General features: G+C 46.1%; 1 protein-coding gene across 2 annotated transcripts; it reads left to right on the top strand.

Annotated features, from left to right (window-relative positions):
* The first annotated feature begins 259 nt into the window (after positions 1–259).
* mrps2 (mitochondrial ribosomal protein S2) lies at positions 260–14,491 on the top strand. 2 transcript variants are annotated; one of them, XM_068012000.1, is made up of 4 exons: positions 260–345; positions 6,584–6,706; positions 10,744–10,870; positions 13,854–14,491. In XM_068012000.1, the coding sequence occupies exons 1-4, from the start codon at positions 327–329 to the stop codon at positions 14,392–14,394; spliced, it is 810 nt and encodes a 269-aa protein (XP_067868101.1). In that variant the 5' UTR covers positions 260–326; the 3' UTR covers positions 14,395–14,491. The 2 variants fall into 2 exon arrangements, with proteins under 2 accessions (XP_067868101.1, XP_067868102.1); XM_068012001.1 differs by lacking the exon at positions 260–345 and having other exon boundaries at positions 6,669–6,756.
* The last annotated feature ends 2,328 nt before the right edge of the window (positions 14,492–16,819 follow it).

Genomic DNA, 16,819 nt, shown 5'->3' with positions numbered 1-16,819 from the left:
TCCTTCAGATTTAATCTGTCCGCTGATGATTGGCGCGAACACGCAGACGCATGCGCACTGTTGCATTAAATGTCCTCATTTGTACGCCATGTTGGTGAGGGCGTATTGGCGGAGCCATGTTGGTGAGGGCTTGTTGGCGACGCCATGTTGGTGAGGGCATGTTGGCGACGCCATGTTGGTGAGGGCTTGTTGGCGACGCCATGTTGGTGGGGGCATGTTGGCGACGCCATGTTGGTGAGGGTGGGCGGGTTACTGGACCCGGATGTGTGTCATTGTTCCCCGGTTGTTGTTCATAAAGTTTGTTGAAATTAAAGAGAGTGGCGGCAATGAGGATCCTGAAGAACGGTAAGTAAAAAAAAACAATTCCCCCGTAAAAAAACCCTAAAATATTAGAAATGGGAACAGGTGTCGGTCATTTGGCCTCTGCAAACTGCTCCGCCATTCAGTAAGACCATGGCCATCGGATTGTGGCCTGATCTCCACTTTCCTGCCGTTTCTCCCATAACCATTGACTGCCTTGTAGATGAAATGTCTAATACAGTCTTGAATATATTCAATGATCCAGCCTCCACTGCTCGCTGGGGATTAACGACCCTCTGGAATTCCTCCTCATCTTCATTTTAAATGGGAGTTCCCTTATTCTGAAAGTGTTGCCCCCCTAGTTCCAGAATCCCCGATGAGGGGGAATCTTCCTCTCAGCATCTACCCAGTCAAGCCCCCTTCGAATCTTATATGTTTCAAAAAGATCATCTCTCATTCTTCTAAACCCAAATGACAATAGGCCCGACCTGCTCAATGTTTCTTCATAAGACAAGCCCCTCATCCCAGGAATCAATCTATTGAGCCTTTTCTGAACTGCTTCCAAGGCAAGAACGTCCCTCCTTAAGTAAGGAGACCAAAACTACGCAGTGCTCAAGCTGTGGAGTTAACAATTCCCTTTACAATAGCAGCAAGGTGTCCCTATATTTACCGACTCCCACAGCTACCTGGACTACACTTCTTCACACCCTACCTCCTGTAGAAGAAGGAATTTTCCTCCACACAAGATCAGGGGGCAGGTTGTTCAACCTTGCCCGTCTAAAAGCGAAGACCAAAGTACGGAAAGTCGTCATCAGGGAACTCCTCTTTGCTGACGATGCTGCTTTAACATCTCACACTGAAGAGTGTCTGCAGAGACTCATCGACAGGTTTGCGGCTGCCTGCAATGAATTTGGCCTAACCATCAGCCTCAAGAAAACTAACATCATGGGACAGGACGTCAGAAATGCCCCATCCATCAATATCGGTGAACATGCTCTGAAAGTGGTTCAAGAGTTCACCTACCTAGGCTCAACTATCACCAGTAACCTGTCTCTCGATGCAGAAATCAACAAGCGCATGGGAAAGGCTTCCACTGCTATGTCCAGACTGGCCAAGAGAGTGTGGGAAAATGGCGCACTGACACTGAACACAAAAGTCCGCGTGTATCAAGCCTGTGTCCTCAGTACCTTGCTCTACGGCAGCAAGGCCTGGAAAACGTATGTCAGCCAAGGGCGACGTCTCAATTCATTCCATCTTCGCTGCCTCCGGAGAATCCTTGGTAGGACCGTATCTCCAACACAGAAGTCCTCGAGGCGGCCAACATCCCCAGCTTATACACCCTACTGAGTCAGCGGCGCTTGAGATGGCTTGGCCATGTGAGCCGCATGGAAGATGGCAGGACCCCCTAGGACACATTGTACAGCGAGCTCGCCACTGGTATCAGACCCACCGGCCGTCCATGTCTCCGCTTTAAAGACGTCTGCAAACGCGACATGAAGTCCTGTGACATTGATCACAAGTCGTGGGAGTCAGTTGCCAGCGATCGCCAGAGCTGGCGGGCAGCCATAAAGTGTGGCGAGACGAAGAGACTTGGCAGTTGGCAGGAAAAAAGACAGAAGCGCAAGGGGAGAACCAACTGCAAAACAGCCCTGACAACCAATTTTATCTGCAGCACCTGTGGAAGAGTCTGTCACTCTAGTTTTGGCCTTTATAGCCACTCCAGGCGCTGCTTCACAAACCACTGACCACCTGCAGGCGCTTACCCATTGTCTCCCGAGACAAGGAGGCCAAAGAAGAAGAAGAACACCTCCTGTAAGAACTCCATTCCATTCTCCCAGTTTCTCTGTCTCCGACGCATCTGCTCTGATGATGCTACCTTCCATGACCGTGCTTCTGATATGACCTCCATTTTCCTCAACCGAGGATTCCTCCCCACTGTTGTTGACAGGGCCCTCAACCGTGTCTGGCCCATTTCCCGCACCTCTACCCTCACCCCTTCCCCTCCCTCCCAGAACCGTGACAGGGTCCCCCTTGCCCTCACTTTCCACCCCATCAGTCTCCATATCCAAAGGATCATCCTCCGCCATTTCCGCCACCTCCAGCGTGATGCCACTACCAAACGTATCTTCCCCTGTCAGCATTCCGAAGGGATTGTTCCCTCCGCGACACCCTGGTCCACTCCTCCATTACCCCCACCACCTCGTTCCCGTCCCATGGCACCTTCCCCTGCAATCGCAGGAGGTGTAATACCTGCCCATTTACCTCCTCTCTCTTCACTATCCCAGGCCCCAAACACTCCTTTCAGGTGAAGCAGCAATTTACTTGTACTTCTTTCAATATAATACACTGTATTCGCTGCTCACAGTGTGGTCTCCTCTACATTGGGGAGACCAAACGCAGACCGGGTGACCGCTTTGCGGAACGCCTCTGTTCAGTCCGCAAGCAGGACCCTGAGCTTCTGGTTGCTTGCCATTTCAACACTCTCCCTGCTCTCATGCTCACATCTCTATCCTGGACTTGCTGCAGTGTTCCAGTGAACATCAACGCAAGCTCGAGGAACAGCATCTCATTTACCGATTAGGCACACTACAGCCTGCCGGACTGAACATTGAGTTCAATAATTTCAGAGCATGACGGGCCCCCCATTTTACTTTTATTTTTAGTTATTTTTTCTTTTTTACATTTTTTACAATTTTTTTTGTTTATTTCATTTCAGTTTGCTTACCCACTGTTTTTTTTCATGTTTGTACTTGCTGCTGTTCAATCTTCAGTCCGTTAACACCCTATCTGTACTAATGCTTTGTCTTTCAACACACCATTAACATATTGTTTGCCTTTGCTCCATGACCTTTTAGTCAGCTATGTGGCCTTGTCCAATCTACACCACCTTCTTTGTTATCTCTTGCCCCACCATCACCTCACTTGCTTATAACCTTTGACATTTCTAATATTTGCTAGTTCTGAAGAAGGGTCACTGACCCGAAACGTTAAATCTGCTTCTCTTTCCACAGATGCTGCCAGACCTGCTGAGTGGTTCCAGCATTTCTTGTTTTTATTTCAGATTTCCAGCATCCGCAGTATTTTGCTTTTATTTTAGACCCTCTATTTATACTCAATCACCCGGCAATAAAGGCCAAAAAAATCCAAACAAACCTCCCACAAATCCCCCCCAAAAACCCCAAACAGCTCCTTGTGCCTTCAGGAAGTATATATTGGCCTTGCAAGGAGTGCAGCGCAGATTCACCGGAATGATACAAGGGCTAAAAGGGTGATATTATGAGGACAAGTTGCATAGACGCGGCTTGTATTCCCTCGAGTACAGAAGATTAAGGGGTGATCTAATCGAGGTGTTGAAGATGATTAAAGGATTTGATCGGGTCGCTGGAGTGAAACATTCTTCAGGTGGGAGAGTCCAGAATAATGGGGCAGAATGTTAAAATTAGGGCCAGGGCTGTTCAGGGGTGATGTCAGGATGCCCTTCTTCACAGAAAGGGGAGTTGCACTCTTCCCCCTAAAAGCTGTTGAAACTTTCAAGACTGAAATTGATAGATCTTTGTTGGGTAAGGGTATTAAGGGTAACAGAACCAAGGCAGATAGATGGAGATAAGATTCAAAAAAGAAAAACACTTCCATTTATATAGTGCTTTTCCCAACCACTGGATGTCTCAAAGTGCTTTATAACCAAGTGAGAAAAACAAATGAGAAGCGAAGAGAGTGTATGAGAAGAGACTCATGACTAAAATAAAAGGGAATCAGAAAGTCTTCTACAGGCATATAAATAGTAAAAGGAGGAGTGGAGCTGATTAGGGACCTAAAAGGGGATTTAAGCATGGAGTCAGGGGACATGGCTGAGGTACTAAATGAGTACTTTGCATCTGTGTTAAGTCATAGTGAAAGAGGAGGTAGATGAGACACTGGATGGGCTAAAAATTGATAACAGAGGAGGTATTAGAAAGACTGGCTGTACTTAAAATTGATTAGTCACCGGGACCGGATAACATACTGAGGGAAGTAAGAATGGAAATTGTGGAGGTACTGGCCATAATCTTCCAATCCTCCTTAGATACAGGGGTGGTGCCAGAGGACATAGGAACATAGGAATCTATTAAGGAGGTTATTGCAGGGCACTTAGAAACTCTAAATGCGACCAGGCAGAGTCAACATGGTTTTGTGAAAGGGGAATTGTGTTTCGCTAAATTATTAGAGTTCTTTGAGAAAGTAGCAAGCAAGGTGGATAAAGGGGAATTTATATATGTGTACTTAGATTTCTGAAAGGCATTTAATAAGGTGCCACATCAAAGGTTCTAACACAAAATAAGAGCTTGTGGTGTCGGGGTAACATATTAGCATGGATAGAGGATTGGTTAGTTAACAGGAAGCAGAGAGTAGGGATAAATGGGGCATTTTTGGGTTGACAAGCTGTAACTAGTGGAGTGCCACAAGGATCAGTGGTGGGGCCTCAACTATTTACAATCTATATCAATGACTTGGATGAAGGGACTGAATGTGTGGTTGCTAAATTTGCTGATGACACAAAGATAAGTAAGAGAGTAAGTTGTGAAGAGGACATAAGAGAAAAGGGATATAGATAGGTTAACTGTGTGTGCAAAAAATCAGCAGACGGAGTATAGTGTGGGAAAATGTGACCTTGTCCACTTTTGCAGGAAGAATAGAAAAGCAGAATATTATTTAAATGGAGAGAGATTGCAGAACTCTGCACTTCAGAGGGATCTGGATGTCTTGGTACATGATTCACCAAAAGTTCGTATGCATCGTAGGAGCTACCATTGACCAGAAACTGAACTGGAGTAGCCACATAAATACCGTGGCTACAAGAGCAAGTCAGAGGCTAGGAATCCTGAGGCTAGTAACTCACCTCCTGACTTCCCAAAGCCTGTCCACCATCTACAAGGCACAAGTCAGGAGTGTGATGGAATGCTCTCCACTGGCCTGGATGGGTGCAGCTCCAATAACACTCAAGAAGCTCGACACCATCCAGGACAAAGCAGCCTGCTTGATTGGCACCCCATCTACAAACATTCACTCCCACCACCACCGACGCACAGTGGCAGCAGTGTGTACCATCTACAAGATGCACTGCAGCAACGCACCAAGGCTCCTTAGACAGCACCTTCCAAACCCGTGACCTCTACCAACTAGAAGGACAAGGGCAGCAGATGCATGGGAACACCACCACCTGCAAAGTTCCCCTCCAAGTCACACACCATCCTGACTTGGAACTATATCGCCGTTCCTTCACTGTCGCTGGGTCAAAATCCTGGAACTCCCTTCCTAACAGCACTGTGGGTGTACCTACCCCAAATGGACTGCAGCGGTTCAAGAAAGCAATAAATGCTGGCCTGGCCAGCGACGCCCACATCCCATGAATGAATGTTTAAAAAAGGTACAGCAAGTGATTAGGAAGGCAAATGGAATGTTTGTTGTAAGGGGAATGGAATATAAAAGTAGGGAAGTTTTGCTACAGTTGTACAGGGCATTGTTGAGACCACATGTAGCCACTGTTGTAAAGGAAGAAATGCAGCAGCCAATTTACACACAATAAGGTTTCACAAACAGCAATGTGGTAACGACCAGATCATCTGTTTTTTGTGATGTTGATTAAGAGATAAATATTGGGCAGGACACCGAGGATAAAACTCCTGCTCTTCTCCGAAAAGTGCCATGGGATCTTTTACATCTATCTGAAAAGACAGATGGATCCTTTGTTTAATGTCTCATCTGAAAGAAGCCACCTCCAACTGTGCTGTACTTGTTCAGTACTGCGCTAGAGTGTCAGCCTTGATTTTTGTGCTCAAGCCCTGGCGTGCGACTTGAACCTTGTGACTCAGAGGCAAGTGTGCTCCCAGCTGAACCACAGCTGACGCATGCAGGTCAGCCATGATCTAACTGAATAATGAAACATGCTCGAAGGGCTGAACAGCTTCCACCATTGGCGGCCACACCTTCAGCTGCCTGGGCCCTAAGCCCTGGAATTCTCTCCCTAAACCTCTCTGACTCTCCTTTAAAACTGCCCTCTTCGACCTATCTCAATAACTCCTTATGTGACTTGGTGTGAGATCATTCCTATGAAGCGCCTTGAGATGTTTCTCTACATTAGTGGCGCTATATAAATACAAGTTGTTGAAGAACAATGGCAACAGGACGGATAAATATGATTGGGAATATTTGCTTGTGTGGTGGGCAAACACCAACGTGGACCATATGGCCAGTTTCTGTGCTGTAATTTGTATGTATGTCTAACTCCACTCTCTTTCTCCCTCAGTGCTGCCACGCTTGGCCTGTATAACCAGCCTGTCTGTGCCAATACCCAGACACCACCCAACAGGTGAACGGCATGGACATGCTGGGGGTCCAATCCCATTCTTACTGGAACCACTGCAAGAAGGTCAGTGATGAGCTGATCACGAGGGAATATTGAATGTTGCCACATGAAGGGTCAGTACTGAGGGAGAAAAAGAAACACTTACATTTCAATAACACATTTCACGACCACAGGATGACCCCAAAGAGCTTTACAGTCCAAGAGTCCTTTTGAAGTGTGGTCACTGTTATAATGTAATGCGGCAGCCAATGTGCGCAGAGCAAGCTCCCACAAATAGCAATGTGATGACCTGTTTTTGTTATGTTGATTGAGGGGTACCAGATATAATTCCTGTACTCCTCTTCAAAATAGTGCCATAGGATCTTTTTAGAGGGCGTATGGGGCCTGGGTTTAATGTCTCTGAAAGACAGCACCTTTGACAGTGCAGCATTCCCTCAGTACTGCACTGGAGTGTCAGCTTTGATTTTTGTGTTCAAGTCCTGGAGTAGGCTTGAACCCTGAACCTTCAGACTCAGAGTCGCAGCTGACAGGTGCAGTGCATTGCACTGTTGGAGAGTCAGGACTGAGGAGCAGTGCTGAGGGAGGGCTGCCCTGTTGGAGGGACAGTGTCGAGGGAGGGCTGCCTTGTTGGAGGGGCAGTACTGAGGGAGCGCTGACATCAGACCTGACCTTGACATGCTGCAGCTTTTATTCAGACTGTTCCAAATGGCCCAATATGCAATTGACACTGGCAGTCCGCTCTGTCTATTTCGGCCGTGTAGATGACGCATGAGATCGATGTGGGTGCGAGGTGGTACAGCAAAATGTACTAATTGGCTCAAATAAACTACTGACAAAATGTGATCAGTCAGAAGCTAGACCCATTAACTAGATCAGAATATCCCAACACACTGAGTAAGGAATAGCAATTCAGTAAATGGCTGGAAGCATGGCCAGAGAGTTGGTCCTTCTGAAAATTTTAACTACTTACATTTATATGTCGCCTTTCGCGTAGGAAAACAGCCCAAGGCGCTTAATGGGAGCAATTATCAAACAAAGTTTGACACTGAGCCACATAAGACAATATTAGGACAGTTGGCCAAAAGCTTCGTCAAAGAGGTTAAGTTTCAAGGAGCATCTTAAAGGAGTGGAGAGGTAGGGAGGCAGCTCTAGAGCTTATGGCCTCAGCAGCTGAAGGCACAGCCAGCAATGATGGAGCAGTGGAAATTGGCAATGTGCAAGAGGCCAGAATTCGAGTAGCACAGAGATCTCCGGGTTTAAGGCTGGAGGAGATTATGGAGATGGGGAGGGGTGACACCTTGGAGGAATTTGAGAGCAAAAGAGAGAATTTTTAAATTGAGGCATTGCTGGATCAGGGACCAGTGTTGGTCAGTGAGCATAGGGGTGAATGGGACTTGATACATATATGGTTACAGGCAGCAGAGCTTTGGATGGCTTCATGTATTTGAAGGGTGCAAGGAGGGTTTGAGTTATAAAGAGAGATTGGATAGGCTGGGTCTGTTTTTCCTGGAGCAAAGGAGGCTGAGAGGGGACTTGATAGAGGTATATAAAATTATGAGAGGCATAGATAGGGTAGATAGCCAGAGTCTGTTTCCCATGGTAGGGGTGACTAAAACTAGAGGGCATAGATTTAAGGTAAGAGGGAGGAGGTTTAAAGGGGATCAAAGGGGTAAATTTTTCACACAAAGAATAGTGGGTATCTGGAATGAGCTGCCTGAGGAGGTGGTGGAGGCAGGAACAGTCGCAACATTTAAGAGGTACTTGGACAGGTACTTGAATGAGCAAGGCATAGAGGGATGTGGAATTAATGTAGGCTGGGTGTCATCAGCATGCGTGTGGAAACTGACACTTTTTAGATGATGTTGCTGAAGGGCAGCATGTAGATGAGAAATAGGAGGGACCAACGATAGATTCTTGGGGGGGCACCAGAGGTAATGATGCAGGATCAGGAAGAGAAGCTGTTGCAGGTGATTCTCTGGCTACGAATCGATAGATAAGAATGGAACCAGGTGAGAGCAGTCCCACCCAGCTGGATGACAGTGGACAAGCATTAGAGGAGGATGGTGTGGTCAACTGTGTCAAAGACTACAGACAGGTCGAGAAGGACGAGGAGAGAAAGTTTACCTTTTATCACAGTCACGTAGGATGTCACTTGTGACTTTGATGAGAGCTATTTTGGTATTGTGGCGGGGTGGAAAGCTGATCAGAGGGATTTAAACATGGAATTCTGGGAAAGATGGGCATGGATTTTGGAGAGGAAAGGGAAGTTGGAGATGGTAGTTTGCAAGGACAGAGGGGTCAAGAGTTGCTTTTTTGAGAAGAGGGGTGATGATGGTATATTTGAAGCAAAGAGGGACAGGGCGGCACAGTGGCGCAATGGTTAGCACCGCAGCCTCACAGCTCCAGCGACCCGGGTTCGGTTCTGGGTACTGCCTGTGCGGAGTTTGTAAGTTCTCCCTGTGACCGTGTGGGTTTCCGCCGGGTGCTCCGGTTTCCTCCCACAGCCAAAGACAGGTTGATAGGTAAATTGGCCATTGTAAATTGCCCCTGGTGTAGGTAGGTGGTAGGAGAATGGTGGGGATGTGGTAGGGAATATGGGATTAATGTAGGATTAGTATGGGTAAATGGGTGGTTGTTGGTCGGCACAGACTCGGTGGGCCAAAGGGCCTGTTTCAGTGCTGTATCTCTTTCTGACTCTATTTGAGGAGAGGAGACTGTTAATAATATTAGCTAACATGGGGACCAGGAAGGGAAATTGGGTGGTCAGTAGTTTAGTGGGAATAGGGTTAAAGGAACAGGAGGTAGGTCTCATGGAAAGGTGAGCACAGAGAAGGCATGATGGGAGATCAGAGAATAAACTAGAAAAAGATGCGAGTTCAGGGCTAGGCGGCGGGAACTTAGGGGATGTTTGGGCTGGTGGCCTAGGGAACTGGAGAGAAGAGGCAGCTAATGGGATGGTCTCAATCTTAGTTGAGAAGAAGTCCATGAGTTCCTTGTACTTGTTGGAGATAGGGATGGAGGAGACGGGAGAGGAGTTTAAGATGATGTTTGGTCACAGCAAAAGGAAACCGAGGTTTAATTTTGCCCTGCAGGTGATCCTGGAGTTGTGGGTGGTTGTAATCAAGGTAAGTTAGTGCTTTATGTGGTCCCGTCAGACCTAGCAATCAATGGCTAAACCGGTTGTCCGCCAGACACACTATTTACGTCCCTCTGACTTAAGTGAGCGGAGATAAGGACTGTATCAACCAGAGTGTGAGAGAGTAATGGTTTTAATGAGGACTGGGCATCAAAGGTGGAGTTGAGGGTGTGATCGAGCAGAGTGGTAGCTGCAGAAATGTAGTGGTGAATAGAGGGCCACAGGCTAGACAGTTAGGAATTTGAAAGTGCCATTGTAAATGAATTAGGAGAGTGTTTTTTCCAGGCATGGACACAGGGAAGTAGGTTTGGGGGAGGGAAGGGAGATGTGGGTGGAGAAGGATACATAGACGTAATCAGAGGCAGCCTTGTCTATGATTGACACACTAGGAGTAGAGAGGCCACATGAAATGGCAAGGTCAAGGGGATGGCTGTGAATATAAGTAAGGGAGTTTATATGGAGGGAGGATGGTTGGGGGGGCTAACGCAAGGGGAGCAGTGATGGAGGTTGAAATCACCCAGGATTAGAAGTTTCTCAGTGCAGAGGCTGAGAAAGAGATGAAGTGAGGACATCTCTGAATGAAATGTGGGGATGGAGTGGCAGCTATCCAATTATAGTTTGAAGAGAGATGGGCACAGACCAGTGTGAGATTTGGTGGTAAGACCCAGAACACCACTGTGGCTGAGTTTGGATGGGCAAGTGGTGAAAAGTATCATCGGGGGGGAGGTTTCACTTGGGACTAAGGTATCACTGCAATTCTGCCCATTTTCGGTCAAAGCCGGTATATCTTTGCCATCGGCCACAATAAGGCTGTGGATGGCAAGGGACTATTTGGGTGAATGATCAGAAGGGAATGTGGAGAGGGATGTCGTAAAGTGTACAGAAACCACGTTATCAGCTGAATGTAAAGTCTGATCTGCAATGTGGTAGATTGTGAGCATTAACCGTTGTGTAACTGTTCTAGTGAATGATGGGCTATTGACTGACCCCCTGAAACATCCAGACTTCTTCCACGTTAGTGAACTCTTCTCTCTCAAAGACCTCTTCGATGCCAGGGTGCACTATGGTCACAAAAGGGGTTGCCGGAACAGGTAGGTGATCACTGCTAGCTGCCCACTGGCACAGACTGGGAAAAACTTTTGGAGCTGCTCAACCAGGAGGGCCTGTAGGTGGGGGTTGGAGGAGGGGGAGGTGAGTCATGATATCGCATTAGAATCATAGCATGGTTCGAGCACAGAAGGAGGCCATTCGGCTTGTCGTGTCCATGCTGGCTGTCTGCATGAGCAACTCAGCTAGTGCCATGACCCCCACCTTTTCCCATATGCCTGCAAATTTTTTCTCTTCAGGTAATTTTCCAATTTCTAGAACCATCCTAGTTAATCTTCTCTGCACTCTCTCCAATGGCTTTACATCCTTCCTAACGTGTGGTGCCCAGAATTGGACACAATCCTCCAGTTGAGGCCGAACCAGTGTTTTATAAAGGTTCACCATAACTTCCTTGTTTTTATACTTTATTCCGCTACTTATTAAGCCCAGGATACTGTATGCTTTATTAACGTCTTTCTCAACCTGTCCTGCCACCTTCAATGATTTGTGCACATATATCCCCAGGTCCCTCAGCTCCTGCACCCACTTTAGAATTGGATCCTTTATTTTATATTGCCTGTCCTCGGTCTTCTTACCAAAATGTTTCATTACACACCTCTCTGCATTAAATATCATCTGCAACGTGTCCGCCCATTCCACCAGCCTGTCAAAGTCCTCTTGAAGTCGATCACTATCTTCCTCACAGTTCACCGTGCTTCCAAGTTTTGTGTTATCAGCAAATTTTGAAATTGTGTCCTGCACATCCAAATCTAAGTCATTAATATAGATCAAGAAAAATTGTGGTCTTAATACCAACCCCGGGGAGCCCCACCATATACCTTCCTCCAGTCCGAAAAACAACTGTTCACACTACTGTTTCCGGTCAGTCAGCCGACTTTGTATCCAAGCTGCCACTGTCCCTTTTATTCCATTGGTTCAACTTTGCTGCCAAGCCTGTTTTGTGGCACTTTACCAAGCTCCTTTTGGAAGTCTGTATACACCACATCAACCACATTACTCTCACAAACCCTCTGTTACCCCATCACAAAACTCAGATTAGTTAAACACAATTTGCCCCTAACAAATCCATGCCAGCTTTCCTTGATTAATCCAATTTATCCAAGTGACTGTTCGTTGTGTCCGGGATCATCATTTCTATTAGCTTTCCCATCACCAAGGTTAAACTGACTGGCCTGTAGTTGCTGAGTTTATTCTTACACCCTTTTTTGAACAAGGGTGTAACATTTGCAAATCTTCAGTCCTCTGGCACCACCCCTGTATCTAGGGAGGATTGGAAGATTATGGCCAGTGCCTCCACAATGTCCACCCTTACTTCCTCAGTATCCTCGGATGCATCTGATCTGGCCTGGTGTCTTGCAACAATAAAAGCTCATTTATAAAAGACACTTTTAATATTGATAAATGGCATATCAAGACTGTTCAGTGGAGCCTGTAACACAGGAACAGGAGGAAGCATTCAGCCCCTCAAGCATATGCAAACTGTCCTCATAATTTAACTTTTTTAGCCCCAGTATCATTCTGGTGAATCTGCATTGCACCCTCTCCAACGCCAGTATATCCTTCCTGAGGTGCAATGCCCAGAACTGAACACAGTTACTCCGATGGGGTCTAACCAGAGCTTTATGTAAGTTGAAGCATAACTTCCACCCCTTTGTATTCTAGCTCCCTTGAGATAAAATCTGAACAAACAAAACTTGTCAACTGAGTGAACATGGCATCCCATTGGGAAAAGTGACTGCTGAGGCATTTTAGAGATTAGGGTCAATCAAAAGGGCGGCACAGTGGCGCAGTGGTTAGCACCGCAGCCCCGCAGCCTCACAGCTCCAGGGACCCGGGTTCGATTCTGGGTACTGCCTGTGCTGAGTTTGCAAGTTCTCCCTGTGTCTGCGTGGGTTTCCTCCGGGTGCTCCGGTTTCCTCCCACATGCCAAAAGACTTGCAGGTTGATAGGTTAATTGGCCATTATAAATTGTCACTAGTATAGGTAGATGGTAGGGAAATATATAGAGACAGTTGGGGATGTGACAGGAATATGGGATTAGTGTAGGATTTGTATAAAATGGGTGGTTAATGGTCGGCACAGACTCGGTGGGCCGAAGGGCCTGTTTCAGTGCTGTATCTCTAAAAAAAAAGTATTGTCAATGAGCTGGGTTTTAAGAATGGCCTTAAAGAAGGATGATGGAGATTCCGAGGATTTTAGGTAGAGAATTCAGAGCAACTTGTCGAGGCAGCTGAATTGTAACTGCCTATGGTGGGGTGAAGAGATACACGAGAACACATTGTCCCAAAGATGCTGGAAGTTGTCCAGAGAGAGACTGAGAGAATTCCCAGGACCCAGCACCTGATCCTTGGTATTTAGTATGGAATTCACGGGATGCCATGTTTTTGTTTTGCATGTTCAGATTTATTTGTATTTCAGCAAGACTTGATGCACAACCATTAGATGAGTGAACTTAAACAGAAGCGTCGATAACACTGGGTAGTCTGTTCTGACCTGAGCCACTGGGCAGTTGATTCTGGCTTGGGTCACTGGGCTGTCGGATCTGGCTTTCTGCTGTAATACAACAGTCGTGCTGACTAGAAATAGTTTTTGGATAACTGGCTGCTTGGGAGGAGGTAAACTGGGACAGTGAGTTTCCCCTTGCTGATGAGCATCTTTTAGAGTGGAATTAGCAGATGTGTAGGAACAGCTGGCTTCCTTTTGACCTCTAAATCTTGTCTGGTCAGGTCTAGAGAAATGATGCATTTGTCTGATACATTGAACAATGTAAAAGTGCTGATTGTGTGCACATTTTTAAAAGGTGTTGGTGGCTTGTTGGTTTCCAACAGTTTGAAAATTGTGATACACAGAGTTGCACTGTCTGTGATTGAACAGATTCCAATCAGAACTCATTTGGAGGGACACTGCTCCATGAGGTGTGTCTGTAACAGGAATGAGGATAATGAGAATTCTTTCTGCTTCCATTAGGCTGATGGAACCATATATTTTTGGCTGCCGACTGGAGCAGGACATCATTGACTTGGATCAGTCTGTTCTTCACATCCAGCAAGCGCTGAACTTCATTGCCCATTGTGCGCATCGGAAAGGGATCATCCTGTTTGTGAGTCGTACCCGTCAGTTTGCTCACCTGATAGAGAAAACCGCGAAGGAGAGCGGGGAGTACGCACACACCAGATACTGGCAAGGTGGGCTGCTGACCAATGCAAATGTCCAGTACGGCACTGGTGTCCGCCTGCCTGATCTCATCATCTTTCTAAGTACGTTAAACAATGTCTTTGAGCAGCACATTGCCGTGCGAGATGCTGCCAAGATGAATATTCCGACAGTGGGGATAGTGGACAGTAACTGTAATCCCAGTCTCATCACTTACCCCATACCGGGAAATGATGACTCTCCTTCGGCAGTTAAACTCTACTGTAAACTTTTTAAAATGGCTATTCTCCGGGCAAAAGACAAGAGACATCAAATGGACCTTCTGTATGGAATCCAGGAAAAATTGACCAAATGAATTATTTGATATACAAAAGCATTTCTGCCATCAGGCACAGCAATTTGTAACTTGAGATTGTGTCCATAGTTGGAAATTAAAAACTGCATTAAATTAGTGTGCTGTTAGCACTCCATGCCTTTTGAATGCTACTTCTGATCAGATTGGAGTGGGGGGAGGATGGATGGAGGAAAGGATTGAAAGGGTTTGATGGGGTAGATATAGAAAAAATATTTCCAATTGTGGGGAGTCTAAAACTCGAATCCATAAGTACAAGATAGTCACTAATAAATCCAATAGGGAATTCAAGGGACTGCTTCAAACCCCAGCAAAACTTTATGTTTTGGTTCCCGATCTTCAGGAGTTTGGCCCCAACCCAGACCTGGGCCCTGAAATGGGACTCACTTCCACCGAGATCCAGCAGGTACGTTATTGAGTGCAGTTATAATTGCACCAACCATATGTTGGGTTCCGAGGGCCTGGGTACAGGTACTTGGAGTCGTCCACCTTATACTGTTAGCCTTGTGGATCTTGGTGAAGCCTGTGTCCCCACAAACCCCCCTCAAGTCAACATTGGCAGCAGGTTGGGAACTGGCTGTTCTGGTGGACCCCTGTCAGGTGGATGTTGGGGTCCACCAGAGCAATTTTGGGGTCAGTCTCTGCCTCAGTAGCCAACTCATTAGTAGCCCAGTAGCCAATTTACTTTCTTAGCTCTCTGAGATGACTTCATCCCATATCCCTTTCATTGTCTCATCTTCCACCTGAGCCCAACGTCACTGATTTTTCAACCAGTGAAAACAATCTTCCACATCTAACCCTTTTCAAAACCTTGAAAATTTCCCTTAGATTCTGCTTCCACCACCCCCCCCGCCCCCCAACGCCATGGAATCAGTGTGCCAAGAAAGCAAATTACAGGGCCCAGCAAAAACTGCGGCCTCAGCTCAAAGTGGATGGTTACCATATTAAGAAGGAATATCTGTTATCCTGCAACTTGTATTCACTTGTTTAACAACATCTCTGCTTTTCAATTATATCCTTCTAGAAACGAACCCAGTGCTTGGTTTGCTTCCTTTGTGGTCTTATTAACCTGTGTCACTACTTTTAGTGATTTGTGTATCTAGCCCCAGATCTTTCTGCTCCTTTATCTCATTCAGACATTTATTCTCCAAGCACTACCAAAATATACCACATCACACTTATCCATATTGAAGTTCATTTGCCAATTACAGGCCACTTTGCAAGTTTATTAATGTCTTATATTTTGTCACAGTCCTCGTCAGTATTAAACACACACCCCAAATTGACGTCAGCCACAAATTTTGAAATTATACGTCTGATTCCCAAGTCCAAATTGTTAATGCAAATTGTGAACAACAGTTGTCCCAGCACTGATCAATGTGGAACTCCACTTCCCACCTTTTGCTGGTCTGAGTAGCTGCCCTTAAACCCTACTTTCTATTTTCTGTTTTGTAAGCAGCTTGCTTTATACCCTTAGTCATGAGTCTACCTTATCGATGATCTGTTGAAAATCCAAATATATTACATCTACTGCATTACCCTTGTCTACTCTTCCTGTTACTGCAAAGAATTCAGTGAGGTTGGTCAAGGATGATCTTCCCTTTTGAAATCTGTGCTGACTATTATATTTCCCTTTCTGGATATTTTTCTATTACAGCATTGAGCAAAGATTCCATTATCTTTACTACTATCGACATTAAGCTAATTGGTCTATAGATCCCTGGACTTGTTATATCTCCCTTTTTAAAAATAGGAAATAGATCAGCTGTCCGCCAGTCCTCTGGCACTATTCCATTTTTCTGTAGCATTGTTAAATATGTGTAATAGTGCCTCTGCTATCTCCTCCCTGACTACTTCTGCTATGAGCAGATGCAATTCACCTGGGCCAGGGATTTTATCTGTCTAAGTTTGATTAGTTTATCAATTATCTCCCCCTTTCATAAATATCTATTTTTCTTCTAATGTCATATTCACCCTGTTATCAAGTGACACTCAGCAATAACTACCGATGCAAAGTTTGGGTTCTGCCAGGACTACTCGACCATAGATCTCACTACAGCCTTGGTCCAAACGTGGACAAAAGAGCTGAATACCAGAGGTGAGGTGAAAGTTACTGCTGTTGATATCAGGGCAGCCGATGACCAAGTGTGACATCAAGGAGCCCTAGCAAAACTGAAGTCAATGGGAATCAGGGGGAAAACTCACCACTGGTTGGCGTCATACATAGTACAATGGAAGAAGGTTGTGGTTGTTGGAGGCCAATCATCTCAGCCCCAGGACAGCACTGCAGGAGTTCCTCCGTTCCTTCATCAATGTCCTTTCCTTCGATGCAAGGTCAAAAATGGGAATGTTCACGAATGATTGCACAGTGTTCAGTACCATTTGCGACCCCTCAGGTACTGAAGTCGTCCATGCCCACATGCAGCAA

The sequence above is a fragment of the Heterodontus francisci genome, chromosome 32 (assembly GCF_036365525.1).
Source record: "Heterodontus francisci isolate sHetFra1 chromosome 32, sHetFra1.hap1, whole genome shotgun sequence".
NCBI lineage: Eukaryota > Metazoa > Chordata > Chondrichthyes > Heterodontiformes > Heterodontidae > Heterodontus > Heterodontus francisci.
Note: the sequence above shows the minus strand (reverse complement) of the source record. Positions and strands in the feature narration are given on the sequence as shown.

What these genes read in the sequence shown, in the direction of transcription:
- mrps2 (XM_068012000.1), top strand. An exon ending in ACTGGAACCACTGCAAGAAG is followed by an intron (nt 6,707 to 10,743) that starts GTCAGTGATGAG and finishes TAACTGTTCTAG; the next exon opens with TGAATGATGGGCTATTGACT. An exon ending in AAAAGGGGTTGCCGGAACAG is followed by an intron (nt 10,871 to 13,853) that starts GTAGGTGATCAC and finishes TGCTTCCATTAG; the next exon opens with GCTGATGGAACCATATATTT.